This window comes from Ischnura elegans, chromosome 3 (assembly GCF_921293095.1).
Source record: "Ischnura elegans chromosome 3, ioIscEleg1.1, whole genome shotgun sequence".
NCBI classification, from domain to species: domain Eukaryota; kingdom Metazoa; phylum Arthropoda; class Insecta; order Odonata; family Coenagrionidae; genus Ischnura; species Ischnura elegans.
In genome coordinates, this window is record NC_060248.1 from 89,432,394 (window position 1) to 89,446,523 (window position 14,130).

A 14,130-nucleotide genomic window follows, 5' to 3' on the forward strand; every position below is an offset into this window, starting at 1 on the left:
TTTCGATTAGGTCTCGCTTGTTGCCCTGGCGGCGTCATTAGTTCGTCGAGGGGCCTGGGGAAGAGGTTATCCCATCCGTTTGAAACAAGACGAAGGAAGTTACGGGTGCATGTGAGCTCGGGTCAACTCCCTGACGTATCCAGCTCTGCTCTGGAATGAAAAGATCGCGTGCGCCTCGAAACTCGATTCGTTGTCGCGAGCGTGTGCGGGCAGCGCCGGTGAGTGCTCGGCGAGCGACCGCCTCGTATTAATGAGGAATAAATAACTGATACCCAGCGCTGGGAGTGAATATAGCGGGGGAATTTGTAATTGGTCGGGAATCCAACTGGTAGAGGCTTCTCCCGTTCTAATGTATCGCACGTTACTTTTTCCTTAATTAGTTTTAGAAGCTTTTCGCTGTTCACTTCACTTTTTGATGTGGATAAACTGGTTTCGATAATTCGATGCCGACGTTAATAGTATATTTTTTGTCGGAAGAATAAAAATGTGTAAATGTTGGATACAATTACATGAAGGCAGCCATTAGGATGAGTCAAATTTTTGTTACCTTATACGTCTGCTGTGAAGCTTTATGGTTTTTATATCCATTGCCATTCAATATTTTGCATTTATTGTGGGCGAAATTTAAATTTAAATTTTAAAAACTGGTGTTGGCTATTCGGTGATGGTGTTATCAATATATTTTTTTCGAAGAATAAAAAAGGATATACCTTGGTTACAATTTCATAATGGCAGCCATTAGGTTGACTCAAATTTTATTATCCGATGCGTCTGATACTGATGTTTTTGAGTTTTTGTATTCATTATTATTTGATCTTTGCATTTATTGTGGGCGAAAATTTCATTTGAATTTTGAAAAGCTCATCTCGGATGTCGGAAAATCTAATCTTGTTGGATACCAAAATTCACGTTTGGCGTATGGAGATGTATTCTTCTAGGATTAGTGACCAACCTTCTATTAGTATACGCGGTTGATTGAGTTATTTAGGTCAGCCATAGAACGCCGATAATCCTAGTTATTGGACTTGTCAGTTTGAAGCCTGTGCTTATCTGAAGAATGCAAGCACTCCATATATAGCTGGTGCCTTGAGTGAGGTGTCATCATGTAGAGACCAGGGATTGGTTAAAATCGTGTTGTCACTATAACTCCTTTTGGGACTTCGTTTTTATTTTGGTATTTTTTTCCTATCTAACGACGAGCTCGTTAATCATGGTGCGAGTATTTTCCAGGTTTGGAGGTTACAGAATAGCGATATTGAGTGTTTATTGATGGCGCATGTTTTCCGTTTCATTCTTAGAGGTGTTCTGGAAAGGTTTATCGGCACATCGTCATCGGATCATCTGACCTTCTTTTGTCATCATGGTACGTCGGAGGGTCTTTTCTTTTCTAAGATTTGAAGTAAAATTTATGAGAACATTTTGATTTAGGAGTACAATAATTTTAAAAATTCCATTATCAGATAGAAGTAAAATTCTCGAGATTGATATTTATTTGATTATATCCATGATTTAGTTGTGCGAATTCGAGACCTCTCACGCCCGTATTTATTTATCAAATCCTCTTCCGCACCTACATAAATGTTTCTACACGCATTATTGTTTGTATCAAATGTATCCTAATGCGTGATTAGAAATTCAACCTAATTTCTTGATCACTTAAAATAATGACCCGTTGATTCGCAGTAAAAAAGCATTAGTCATGATTGGAGTTCGAACGTGGAACAAAAATTCAAATGGGAGGAAGATTCTTGGTTGATCATGTGACGCCATTATGGGAGATCTGAGTAAGAATCCCGGTCGAGGAAAAGGATTTCTTCCTCTGCGGAATTTTCGTCCTGTAAGTGCTCTTACGAGTGACTCCGTTACGGCGCCTTGCTGGATATCCCGCAGTTATTACCTAGAATAAAACCATTCATCCGCTAAAAATCCCTTTATCAATATTATGTGATAAATGCCTGGATCCTCTACGTGGAAATCCAGTATCCTTGAACTGCAAAACTTACATAACTACTTAACTTAATTAACTATATAACTTACATAACTACATAGCTTACATAACTACATGACTTACAAAAGTGCAAGTTCTGAATTTAATTTATTTAAGTATACCGGGACTAGCCACGGTGATAACATTTACGGAGTCACCCGCAATGCACAAATTGTGCGAATAATCCACAGAGGAAAAATCATTCGCCTTGACCGGGATTCGAACCCGTATTTCCGGCCGAGTGATTTAGCCAGTTAAGCTACTGAGGCGTCATTTTCTCCTGTGAAAATACAACGGAAATCGAGAGATCCGGGTTCGAATCCCGATCAAGGCGAATGATTTTTCCTCTGTGGATTTTTAGCACAATTGAAACTCATGTCGTTCAGTTCCCGTGCTTCTTATTTTTCGCTAACGTTTCCAACACCGCAATGAATTTCAGCCATTAATGATGAATGTATTCAGCGTTCGACATCGATAAATACTGGTGGGAACGGAAATCGTTTATGGTCGCCATTTGGAGCCACGGTTCACTCCGCGGTTGTGTCAACGCTGTAATACGAGTTATGCGGCTGGAATCACGGATCCACGAAGTGTCCACCGAACTCTCCCGTTTGGTGAGACAAAAGGGCGAGGCGTGAGCAAATGCGGGTTTTTGTTTCGGTCGCGGGGATTAATTCGAGCCACCGCTCAGATCACACCTCGGGGGCGCGTGTCGGGACGTGGGATTGGTTGCGGGCAGATATTTAATTCCGAGCGGTTCATTCCCACGGAGTCGAACAACGTGCTCGGATAAGGAGGATTAATTTAAAAGGACAGGACAAGGCCTGAAATACTAAGTCAAATATTAAATTTGGATATTTTTACGAGTTCAAAAATATATTGCTTTTGTGTATGTCATTTCATTAGAGTTTTACAATAATTGCCACAAAAGAAATATCCTCTGTTCCGGGAATCGAATCACAGACCTTTGGCTTTCCGCGCCACTGCGAAGACCATTACGCTATCCAGATTCCTGTATTCCTATTGCAATTTTAGGAATTTTTTTGCATGGCAAGTCACATATACTTCTCCACCGTTCACTTGGCAGAGTTCGATATAATACCCATGGATATAAAATGAATGGACATAGATTTTTCGATGATTGTGACGACGCTAGTAGGTCTGATAGTTCGGCAACACCGCTACTTCCACGGAGCCAACGATTTATTTAGTTTTTTTTTTATCGAGGCCTAAAGCGCCGTTTGAGATCATGTGAAAAAATTGGTCGCTCTTTTTTAGTTTTTAACTCTGTATTTACGCCTGGTTTGGCTAAAATAAATTGTTGAGAAGAAGACTTTACCCATCCCACAGATTTCGTCTCACTTATTCTGTACATCTAGTGGAATAAATCTTTATCTAGGATGGTGCGTACATAGATACAAAAATGTGCATACGAATTACATATTTTCTCTTATATAATATTGTCGCCGACAGGATTTTAAATATGGCCAAAGATGTGAATTGAGCAAGAACTAAGCAGGGAGGGGATGCCAACAACCATATTGGAAGAAAGGATGTCGAAGAAAAAAGAGAAGTGAGAGTGTACACCTGGTTCATGTAAATGAATAACTTTCTTTTTACCTATAGGGAAAGGCAAATTAAATATGGAAAGGAATAAAGGCCTGGGTTATTTGTAAACATTTTAATGCAGACTTACATTATCAGGTTAAATTCCTTCAGCAATAATTTCTTTCCACATGAAGGCTGTTTTATAGAGCTAGTAGCTTACCTGGTAGGTGATTTGACGATCCCGGACCCTTTCCTTTCGAAAGTGATTTTTGTTCTACTTTGATGTCATTCTGAGGCATTTATAAGATAATTCATTCACCAGTTTTCTGACCGTGTATTTCTGTAGGCCATAGTTTTTAAGGAATTGAAATAAATTTTTATCTCCTGGTGTAGTATAGAGAGTTGTGTCTGGCTTAGTCTTGTCGAGGTCTAACGTAATTACAAATTTACTGAAAAATTTTCAAAAATACTTTAGAAAGGTTTCCTTATATTTTTTATATAATATATAAAATATAAATAAATTAAATGACAATTTTTAAACAATTCTGAAATTTCACGACCGATTTCTACCATTTTGTAGATAATATGCTAAATTTATTTCAACCTGTCGTTAAATTAAAGTATTTGTTGGAGTGACTTGTAAATTTTAAAGTGCAAATACTCAGGTGTAATGCTGTATGTTGAGTCCTTGGAAGAGTGAAAGAAGGGGGAGGGCGCTGAATGGCAAGGTGGCGGAGGTGGAGAGGTGCACGGTCAGGGATAGATGGATGCGCGTGTGTATCGAGCGGCTTTGGGTGGCGCTCTTGCACTGCCCACTCTGCATCGCAAATGCGTTGCGATGGGATTTAAGTCTGGCCCGCGCGGATGCACTCCTCGGTCAGCGGGAATGGGTGGGGTTGGCGTGTGGAAACGGGAAGCCGCTGTATCCGATGAGATTTTGTGGGGTGAACGGCTTGGAAAGGCTCAAACCCGTATCTCATTTTCCCTTGCTCTCCTTGGTTGGGGTGAGTCTCACAAAACAGCAGGTGAGGTGAGCTTCTGGAAAAAAATCCGCACCTAGAACTCAAAATTTTTACTTTTACGAGTCGTTATGATACCAGTGAATACTAAACGCAGTGTATTCAAAATGTATGTTATTGTGACGTTATTATAGGAAAAAGCTATTACACATCTGAGATTTCTAATGAGAAACTTGAGCGTGGATTGCACCAAGAGTTAATAAAACCTCATACAGAATAATAGATATTGAGACCTAAGCCGTATATGTGAAAAATTGATTTGAAAGTAGGAATAAACAGTTGAAACACGTTTGATGGCTGTGCATATTAATCCAGCCAACTTGAAACCCATGGAATTTGTGACTGAAAATTGAATTTTATTAATAAGTTTTAATTCTACCCTTAAATTTTCTGTATGCAATTCCTTAGTTTCCGGGTTAGTGTAAACTTTATGAGGAAAGAGGCCAAATGAAGACAAAGTTGTTCCATACTCCGCGACCAAAAGGGTAGATAAGTTGAATCAAAGACATTAGTATTTTTAATTAAAATTTGGTCCCTTTATGAGGAGTACGGCTTTCACCACTGCTTAGTTTCGGAAAAAAGTGATAAAAATTATTTTAAGCCAATATTAGGCAACGATGCTGCGCGCCATTCACATGTAAGGTGCTATTAAGAAGTCATACGCATATAAATTTCTATATGAGTATACATGGTAATAACATGATCGGACATATTTGAAGACTGAGATAATACAGAATGAAAAATTTGTGATAAATTCTGATCAGTTTGATGTTATTGCGATTGAAAACATCTATCTGAAAGCTATTTTTATCGGAACAATTCAGCATAAATCAGTTGATAATTTCTGCATCGAGGGCGTTGTGGTAAAATAGAATAAATTGGAAATCATATCATAGTTTTATTTAAAGATTGCAATACGGGTCCAAAGTAACTGCGTATGAGAGCATCAAGTGGGAGAAGAGTCTTCTTTCTTCTAGATTAAAAATAGGACGCCGTCCAAACATCAAGGAATTATTTTGGCTAGATCTTACGATTAATAATGAAATTTTCTTGTGATTCTTTTCTATGTTTTGAAGTTGTACGTATTTTTGGGGTGCTTTATTTGTTCCTTATGGAAATAAATCAGTCACTGCAAGTGTTGTTGCTGTAGATGTGTGCTTTTATGTATATTGTTAATATTCAACGAATAATATCTTACCTTGGGGTAAAAATATTCACCCCGAAAACAGCCTTGGTCTTTGAATCTTAACCCTTCACTGAATATTGTATAATGTATATGATACACTACACTCAATGCCGATCATTTCCGAAGGGCACAATTCTTCTCTCTAACGCATGGCGTATCAGATATGATACACCACGTCGTCAGTGGCGTAGCCATGAGGGGTCCGGGGGGTTCGAAGCTTGAAGTATAAAAACGAAATTATTTTCCATCATAAAAGAAAACAAAATATTGAAAAATCATGAATTTACAAAATATTTCTTTGACAAATGTAGTTTTCTTTTCGATTATGGAAAGTTTTTAAAACCCCGCTCTTAGTACCCTGCTTTTAAAAAATTTTCCCCTCGTTTTGGACCCCCCACGAACGAAATTCCTGGCTACGCCACTGCTCGTCGTTATACTACATGGTTCTGGAAGCAGTCAATAGCTAACAAAGGTGATCAGCTTCTAATTATATTGAAGTAAATCAGCTCCTTGCATGAGAGTCGAGTTAGAGGATTCACCAGAGTGATATGTATTCATGTTATTAGTAAGGCATGGGCGACAATGAGAAGTTTTCAATGAGTATGTGAAACGAAAACCCTTTGTGGAAAAATAGCCAGATCTGTTATAAATATCCATTAAATGTAAAAGTTATCCATAACAATAATGTGAGACACATTAAAATATTTCCTTAAAAATTAAAAAACATATCAGGAAAAGTTGTTAAGATGTAGCAGTTGAAGCATTTTTTGGAAAAAATTGTTTTAGGCTCGTACATAGAAATTCATGCAGTTGAGGGTTGAAAACGTGTGACATAGTACACTGCCCAACTGAGTGATATGGCACCTTGTTGCAGGTTTTTCATGTAAAGTGCCAACTCTTTTGGGCCCATCGTATGTGTCAGGATGCCGGAAAACCTTCTCACCTGATTTGTTTCAGCCATCACGTTATGCCTCTCCGGGATTCCAGATATTTTTTCTTCGTGCGTGCCGGAAGGCTATCTCTACAAGCAGAGGGAGAAGATGCTCTCCTTCGGTCTGGTGTTTTTTTTATTTTCGAGCTGAGCTTGAGAAAATTCTCGCTTTCTTCTTCTCTTGTGACGTTTTTTGACGCGCAAATGGGATGTTCTCTTTGTATTTTTTGTTTGCGCTAGTGCTTTTACGAAAATTAAGGCACTGTCTCACATTTATTTTTCACCTGCAACCCTTACGCAGATACAATGTACACAATATTATTTTATCGGCTCGATTTACCACATTTGTAGGTGGAATACGTTATCGCTATATCTTTTGAAATTCTTGAGTTGCATGTTATCACAATTTTTCGCAATAAAGTCGTGGTTTATCAAAATCCATATGACGTAGTATAATTTTTTTGCTAGATGCAGTTTCTGTATACATTCACGAAAAAAATTGTTTTATGTCTTTGAACTTTTTATGAATCTATGCTATATTTTCCACGGTCGCAGTTGAGTTTTCAGTGATTTTCCGTTGGTTGATGAATTACGTTTTATCAAGAAAACTCACTCAAAAGTAATTCAGATAGGCTCTCAGCTTGGAAATTTACATTTAAGTTGCCTGAAAACTTTTTTTGTTTCAAGTCATATGCAAAAACCCGGGAATGTAAACCTTCTCAATGATTTAACGAAGAAAGGATTTTTAATGCTTCTGAACTAACACCGAAAACATGTGTGTAGTTATTGTCTTTTCTTTTACCGGAGAATAGTTAATCTGTGTTTATTCTTGTCTGTATTTAGTTTTGTAATTGTGAAGTTGCTACGTTTTTGTGTTTTGTTACGTGTAAAAACGGTATTAATTTTTCAGATTCATTATTTCCTCGGTAGTGAAGGATTTATAGCATTTAATTTACCTCCCTACCATTTATGACTTTTAAACGTGATATAATGAATACGTTTCTGCTCTTTGATTCGATATTACTTGTATATAAATTCTGTTAATTTAATGGCATTTTTTCATTATTCTACGCCCTCCGTTGGAAACTTAATTTTTTTTTATCCTTAACCTGATGACTTCCTAGAATTCTTCTAGTTATCCGTACCACCACTCTGCAGCTCCCTTTCTCTGGCGCTTCAATTACGTTATCCAAGGTTAATTATGAAACGGAAGAGTTAATTAATTTACCTCAGGATCTCGTCACAAACTTCAAAAGATTTCTTGCCTCCCTTGGGACTTTCCGCGCCTACCGCTCATTCCGCTACGTTTATCCACAACATTTTCCTCGTGCCTTCGAAGAATTTCACTGCTTCATGTCACAGCGTGACTTATCCTTAGGCTTCAGTTAAACCAAGCGTTAATTCTTTGATGAACTTAATGTTGGTAAATATTGCTATTGCAAGGCTGAAAATACATGCAATAACTCCCATTGTGACTTTGTAGGATTTATTTTTTTAAAAGTCGGATGAAAACACCTCGTCTTTTATGGTGATGAGTACACTTTACATGACTTTCAGGTCTTCGTTTTCTTTCAATGATACTCGAATACTCTTTTTGCCAGTATTAAGCTACATGGATACCAATGTGTACCATGCCCTGAAAATATATAAATTGCTTGTTAATTGGCCATCTTGTTATCAGTGCAAAATTACTACCAACAAATTTGCGATTTAACGAGTACCAAATTCTAGCTATTAACTATATAGCTTTAAAACTTATTTCAGAGTCTAAAAAGTATTTTTTATAAATTAAAAAACGAAGTATCATAAAATAATGCATTTAGGTATAGATATTGTTCGGCTGAATTATTCGACTGTTGATCAATGCATACCACCAAAGCATTTTGACCCCAGCTACGTAATTATTTTCCTTATGACTTAATAAAGTACTATTGTCACTAACCCTTTTTTTATTTATCGTGACACAAGACAAAATTACATAATTTATCACGTTTTTAACTAAATATTCAGGGCGTATGCGATCGTTTTATTATGAACTTACAAAACCCACCGTTTATGACTTTTCTTCAAACAGTTTAAGATAGGTTTATTGTTGATAGCCCTTTCCTATTTATGTGAATACTATGACAGTGACAAAAGGAAGTGGTTCTATGAGCAAAATTTTTCAAAATTTTGCAAAAACGAAATGTATCTATTGTTTTCAGAACAACCCCTATATTTTAGGAGTGGATGAAATTTCAAGGACTCAGTCCATTACAATTTTTTTCTATTCAGGGAATAGTTCTGAAATGTCAATTGGTTGACAGCCGGTAGAAGACAATAGAAAGTAAATAATGTGAATTATTCACAGTATAAATCGTTTCTTTGGCGAACTCCGCTCAAAGAACCGGTTCAATATTTTGCATTGTTCATTAGGCCGGCCCTTATTTTTCAGAATTGCGAAAAGTTATGTTTTCCTGGTCTCAAAATGATCCAAATGGTGTTCATATTCACGTGTTAAAATTTGGTTACTTTAAAATAACGGCAACCCGTGCCCCAAGGGCCCTAAGTACTAAGGACCCTCGATCGAGTTTTTTGGGGCCGAAAAGGCGCTATTTGTATGTAAAACGTAAAAGTAAAGCCCTTTAGGGCCGATTTTCTGTTTGTTTTAACCTATCTCTAAGCGTTTAGGAGATATCGTCCGTCGTAATGCAATCCCCCCCCCTAGGGCGCCACCCCGCACCGCGGCACCGCTGAGGTATGTCCCGCACCACTTACTAGAGACTTCCCCTCAACCCCCTCCCCTCCCTCGGCAAAGACTTTGCTCCTGATGTCAAGATCTAGCCTCTGAAGGAATGTGCTTACCTTAGAAATAATTTAATTGCCATAACAATACTTCCAATCCAAGAGATCAATTTATTTTCACTCTGTCCATGATTTTCGGTACATTAACCAAAATAAAATAGATTTTCATCGTATTTCTAATTTTTCACTGACATCCTATATTTAGCAATGAAAGTGCCTTTCCGCACGTAAGGGTTGTATTGCGATGAAAAGTCACACTTAGTAATAAATTTTGAAAGCTCTCTTCCTTCAACGTGACTGCCTAAAAATCTTGAATTAGTTTCACTTTTCTCGCTGCACAATCATTTCCCACTTGATGACCCCGAATAATTTGCAAATCGTTCTTGTATGTTCATCCCATTCTCGCATGTGCACATCAAAGAATTCAATGCATATTTACAATTCATTAAATAGCTTTCTCGAATTAGTGGTGACAAAATTTGGTATAGATACCTTAGTCATGTCTTTACGTTTATAGAATGCCTTCTTTGGTGGATCATATTTTCCCACACAAGACCACATACGGCATATCACGTTTTTTTTCACACCTAGAAATGGATCCGTCAAAGAATGACAGGCCTACCAACTCCTCACTCATGTACCACAAGTGGTTTGAAAACCTCTTTTGTGCTGCTTTCGCTATGTCTAGGTTAACACTTTCGTAATTAACAAGTCTTCGTAGGAACTGCGGGTCATTGATGGGAGCTAATGCAACAAAAGGAGCGGAGAACCACATCTTTTCATTTCTTCTTGAATATATTGAAATCTATTCAACCAATAACTTCATTTCGTTCTCCTCTTTATTTGCATAAGATCTTTATTTCTTCAGCCCAAGCACATTTATCCGAGAGATTAACTGCACTTTCCTCCCTGCGCGTCAAAAATCCAATGGTACCGCTCCTTGCAATGTCAAGCAAATCATCAAGTTTTGTTACGAAAGATTCTCTTCTCTTCATATCCACTGTAGTTCGCGCTCTCTTTATGCCGTTGCACGTTCATTCATTCTTTGCGTCATTTTTCTAACTTTTCAATCGCCTTATTTTCCGTAACAACAGGAATTCTAGTTTTATACTATGGATGAGACGCATTTCTCACGGTTTTTCTCGCACTGTCTTACAAATTTCGAACCCATTAGGTGATAGAGAAAACACATAGTACTTCTCTCACTGTCGGTAAATTTGAGCCGAGTATTTCTTCACTTTCTTTTCCTACCAGTTGAATGCCTGGATTTAGTCTTGATTACATGCCTTTCCTTGTTGTTCTATTCTTAAAATGAACGTCACGTTCATGATAAAGTATTTATTTCACTACTTTTCTCCTTACATCCTAAAAAACTTAGCACTTCCTATCCTTTGCACACTATACACAAGAACTATCTCTATCTATCCACAGTGATCTACATCCGTGAACTGACTGCCTCGTTTCTTCTTCCTTGAATATTTCTATCTACTGTTGGAGCCCTGGAAGCCCTGCTCATTCCCTTCATTCCTTTACTATTCATAGACACATTTCTATCACATGCTTATAATATTTTGTACATAAAAAGCACTTTGGAACAAAGCCTGCTGGAATGGTTCGCGGCCGTTTGGCGGCAAAATATCAAGGTTTAAGGGGTCGGTACCCAGTACATAGGACGGCGTCGAAGGGTTAAAATTGACATTATAGGCTTTATAACAACATTAATCATGACAGAAGAGGAACAACCTATTCAATACTGTACCACTAGCATGTAAATCTTTTCATCAGGAGCAAAGTCTTTGCCGAGGGAGGGGAGGGGGTTGAGGGGAAGTCTCTAGTAAGTGGTGCGGGACATACCTCAGCGGTGCCGCGGTGCGGGGTGGCGCCCTAGGGGGGGGATTGCATTACGACGGACGATATCTCCTAAACGCTTAGAGATAGGTTAAAACAAACAGAAAATCGGCCCTAAGGGGCTTTACTTTTACGTTTTACATACAAATAGCGCCTTTTTGGCCCCAAAAAACTCGATCGAGGGTCCTTAGTACTTAGGGCCCTTGGGGCACGGGTTGCCGTTATTTTAAAGTAACCAAATTTTAACACGTGAATATGAACACCATTTGGATCATTTTGAGACTAGGAAAACATAACTTTTCGCAATTCTGAAAAATAAGGGCCGGCCTATTGTTCATGCAATTTCCAAAGAACTGTAATGTGGAAAACTCAATTAGTCGGCAAACGGTTGAGGGCAAAAACAATTATGCATGAAATAACAAGTGTGGATGTCTTTAGTACCATGCAAAATTACTCTATGATTTATTCCCCGAAAAAGCGTGGAATGCACGAGTAGTCGATGGAAAAGCATTAAGACTACTTATTTTGAAATTTCCTCATAAATGAAATCAATGGTTTGCGAGGTTACATTGTAGAATCGTGACATGATTGACTAAATAGCTAATTTTTTTGCATTTCACACAGTATTTATTGAAAGACTGACCAGTTTCAACCTTTTCGAGTAATTTTCAAGAGGTGAACAAATACATATACAGACAGGGCGGTAGGTATACATATGTAGGGTCTCTCCACCGGATACTCCCCTGTCTGTGTATCTATTCGTTAAACTGTAGATAATGACCTGAGAAGGATGAAACCAGTCGAGTCTTTTAATTAATACTCTGTGGAATACAAAATGTTTACTTTTTACTCTTCCACATGAATATTTTATCCACGATTTTTGGAGGTGAGTCTTGCTAAACCCTGTTCTTCTTTTTCCATTTCCCAACAGGAGGCGGAGCTGAGGGCCTGCGGCGACCCTAAGTACTCGCACCTGAGCGAGGAGCTGCACGTTGAGGTAACGGGATACGCGGCACCCGCCGAAGCCCACGCCCGCGTCGCCTACGCCCTCGCCGCGCTCCGCAAGTACCTCATCCCCGACAACAACGACGAGATCCGACAGCAGCAGATGCGCGAGATGGAAATCCTCTCTTCGATGCAACAGGAGGCCCAACTGGTCCCGGCACAGCTCGGCGAGGACGGCGAAGGCGTCCCAACAGGGCTGGAGGGCGCCGAAGGCCCTCCCGGACTCCTGGCGGCCGCCGTGGACGCCGCACCCGCCAACGGGGGCAGGGCCCTGCCGTTGGGGATCCCGCGCAGGGCGGTCCGCGCCGGAGGCTCTGTCCGCGGTCGCTTTCCGCCCCTGATGCGCGGGGGCGGCGCTGCCGGGGGCATGCCGGTGAGGGGTGGGGGCATTGTGGCGTCCATGAGGAAGCCGCCCCCGCCGCACCTGGCCCCGCCTCCGGGGGCAGTGCTGCACGCCCGTCCCTCGCCCACCAAGCAGAAGGTGATGAGCATACTGGAGAGGGCCCGAGCCGTGATGGAGGAGTCTTACGGGATGGAGGGCGTGAGGGCCCCGGGAGCGGATGAGGACGGAGCGGAGGAGGTGGCGGGAGGGGGGCTGTTGGGAGGAAGGGCCGGCGGCGGAGGCCTCTATTACGGGGCGTACAATACATACGACCCCACGGGGTGAGTGAAACCTGCCAACGCAGACATTTACTCGTGTTCACAACTACTTGGCTTACCTTGGCTTATCTATTAAAGTCAAAACCAGTAAAATTTCATTAGTTTCGTTCCTAGGAGCGAAATTTAGAAACGAAACGAAATGTTTATTTTGACAATAGTGAGGGACATTTTAATTAGCTTGTGTGTGTACATTTGTATGCCAATAATTAATCTGGTTCAAAACATTTCAAATTTTGCCAAGTTTAGGCGTTATGAATGGTACTTTAAAAATTAGTTTTTAGCCCGCTTTGCACTGCTCAATTTTTTTTTATCAAGGCGGGTTAGGTTTCAGAAATTTGCTTCGGCTTCGGCACTATCGTACACGAAGGAGCTTTACCTATTGAAATAGCTACACCACGGAAGAAAATTTAAATATGTTATTTCAAAGAAAGTAAAACTTAAATGCGCCAGTTTTTTCCACTACAATGAAAGTTCATTGAATGACCAAACCAAAGTTATGGCGCTGTAATGTTGAACTAATTTCAAATATTAGTTTAGCTTACGGTAAGTACAAAAATAATTATTAATTTGGTTATAGTGTTGATTAAACGAATAGTTTGAAGTGTTTTCTCTTTGAAATGCACTTAAAAGACATGAAAAATTGAAAGTTCCACCACATTTATCAGCAATGGAGATTACCGGGCGAAATTTGGCTTCGGCCAAAAGTTTTAAAAAAAAGTCACAAATGCGAATAGGAATTAGAACTCTTGCTTTCTCTGATTTCTTTTCGAATTCTCTGGTCGATATGTACTCTTCTTAATAATTATCAATGCGTACCTATTAAAGGAAGAGAATTGAATTTTTATGCTGCTGTATATTGCATATAATTTCAATACTAGTCTTCAAATGGAAAAATAATTTCTGCTAATATTTACGGTTAAATTTGTACTTTCACCATGCTTAGAAGTCGAAGTTTTTCCGTGGATACGAATCAGGAGCCAGGTTCTATACCAATGAACTTGTTTGCCGAGCTTCCCCAGGGGGGTACCGACGCGACGTAGGGGAAAGAATTATGAAGCGGTGGTCTCACTATGAGAATTACGACCAAACCCCTAGGGACACGATAGGTTCGGTAGGGAGGAGGAGGAAACCTCACGCCGTCGAATAAAAATATCTTCGTGCT

The 14,130-nt window shown here is 39.5% G+C and overlaps 1 protein-coding gene across 3 annotated transcripts in view; it reads left to right on the plus strand.

Moving 5' to 3' along the window:
- Positions 1-14,130, plus strand: part of LOC124156128 — a 701,458-nt gene that overhangs the window by 670,319 nt on the left and 17,009 nt on the right. For all 3 annotated transcript variants that reach the window (XR_006864274.1, XR_006864275.1, XM_046530467.1), the window contains exon 4: positions 12,235-12,971. Coding sequence is in view for 1 of the 3 variants with exons in the window: in XM_046530467.1 (XP_046386423.1) it covers positions 12,235-12,971 (737 nt within the window). In the remaining 2 variants the exon portion in view is untranslated. The remainder of the gene's footprint in view (positions 1-12,234; positions 12,972-14,130) is intronic.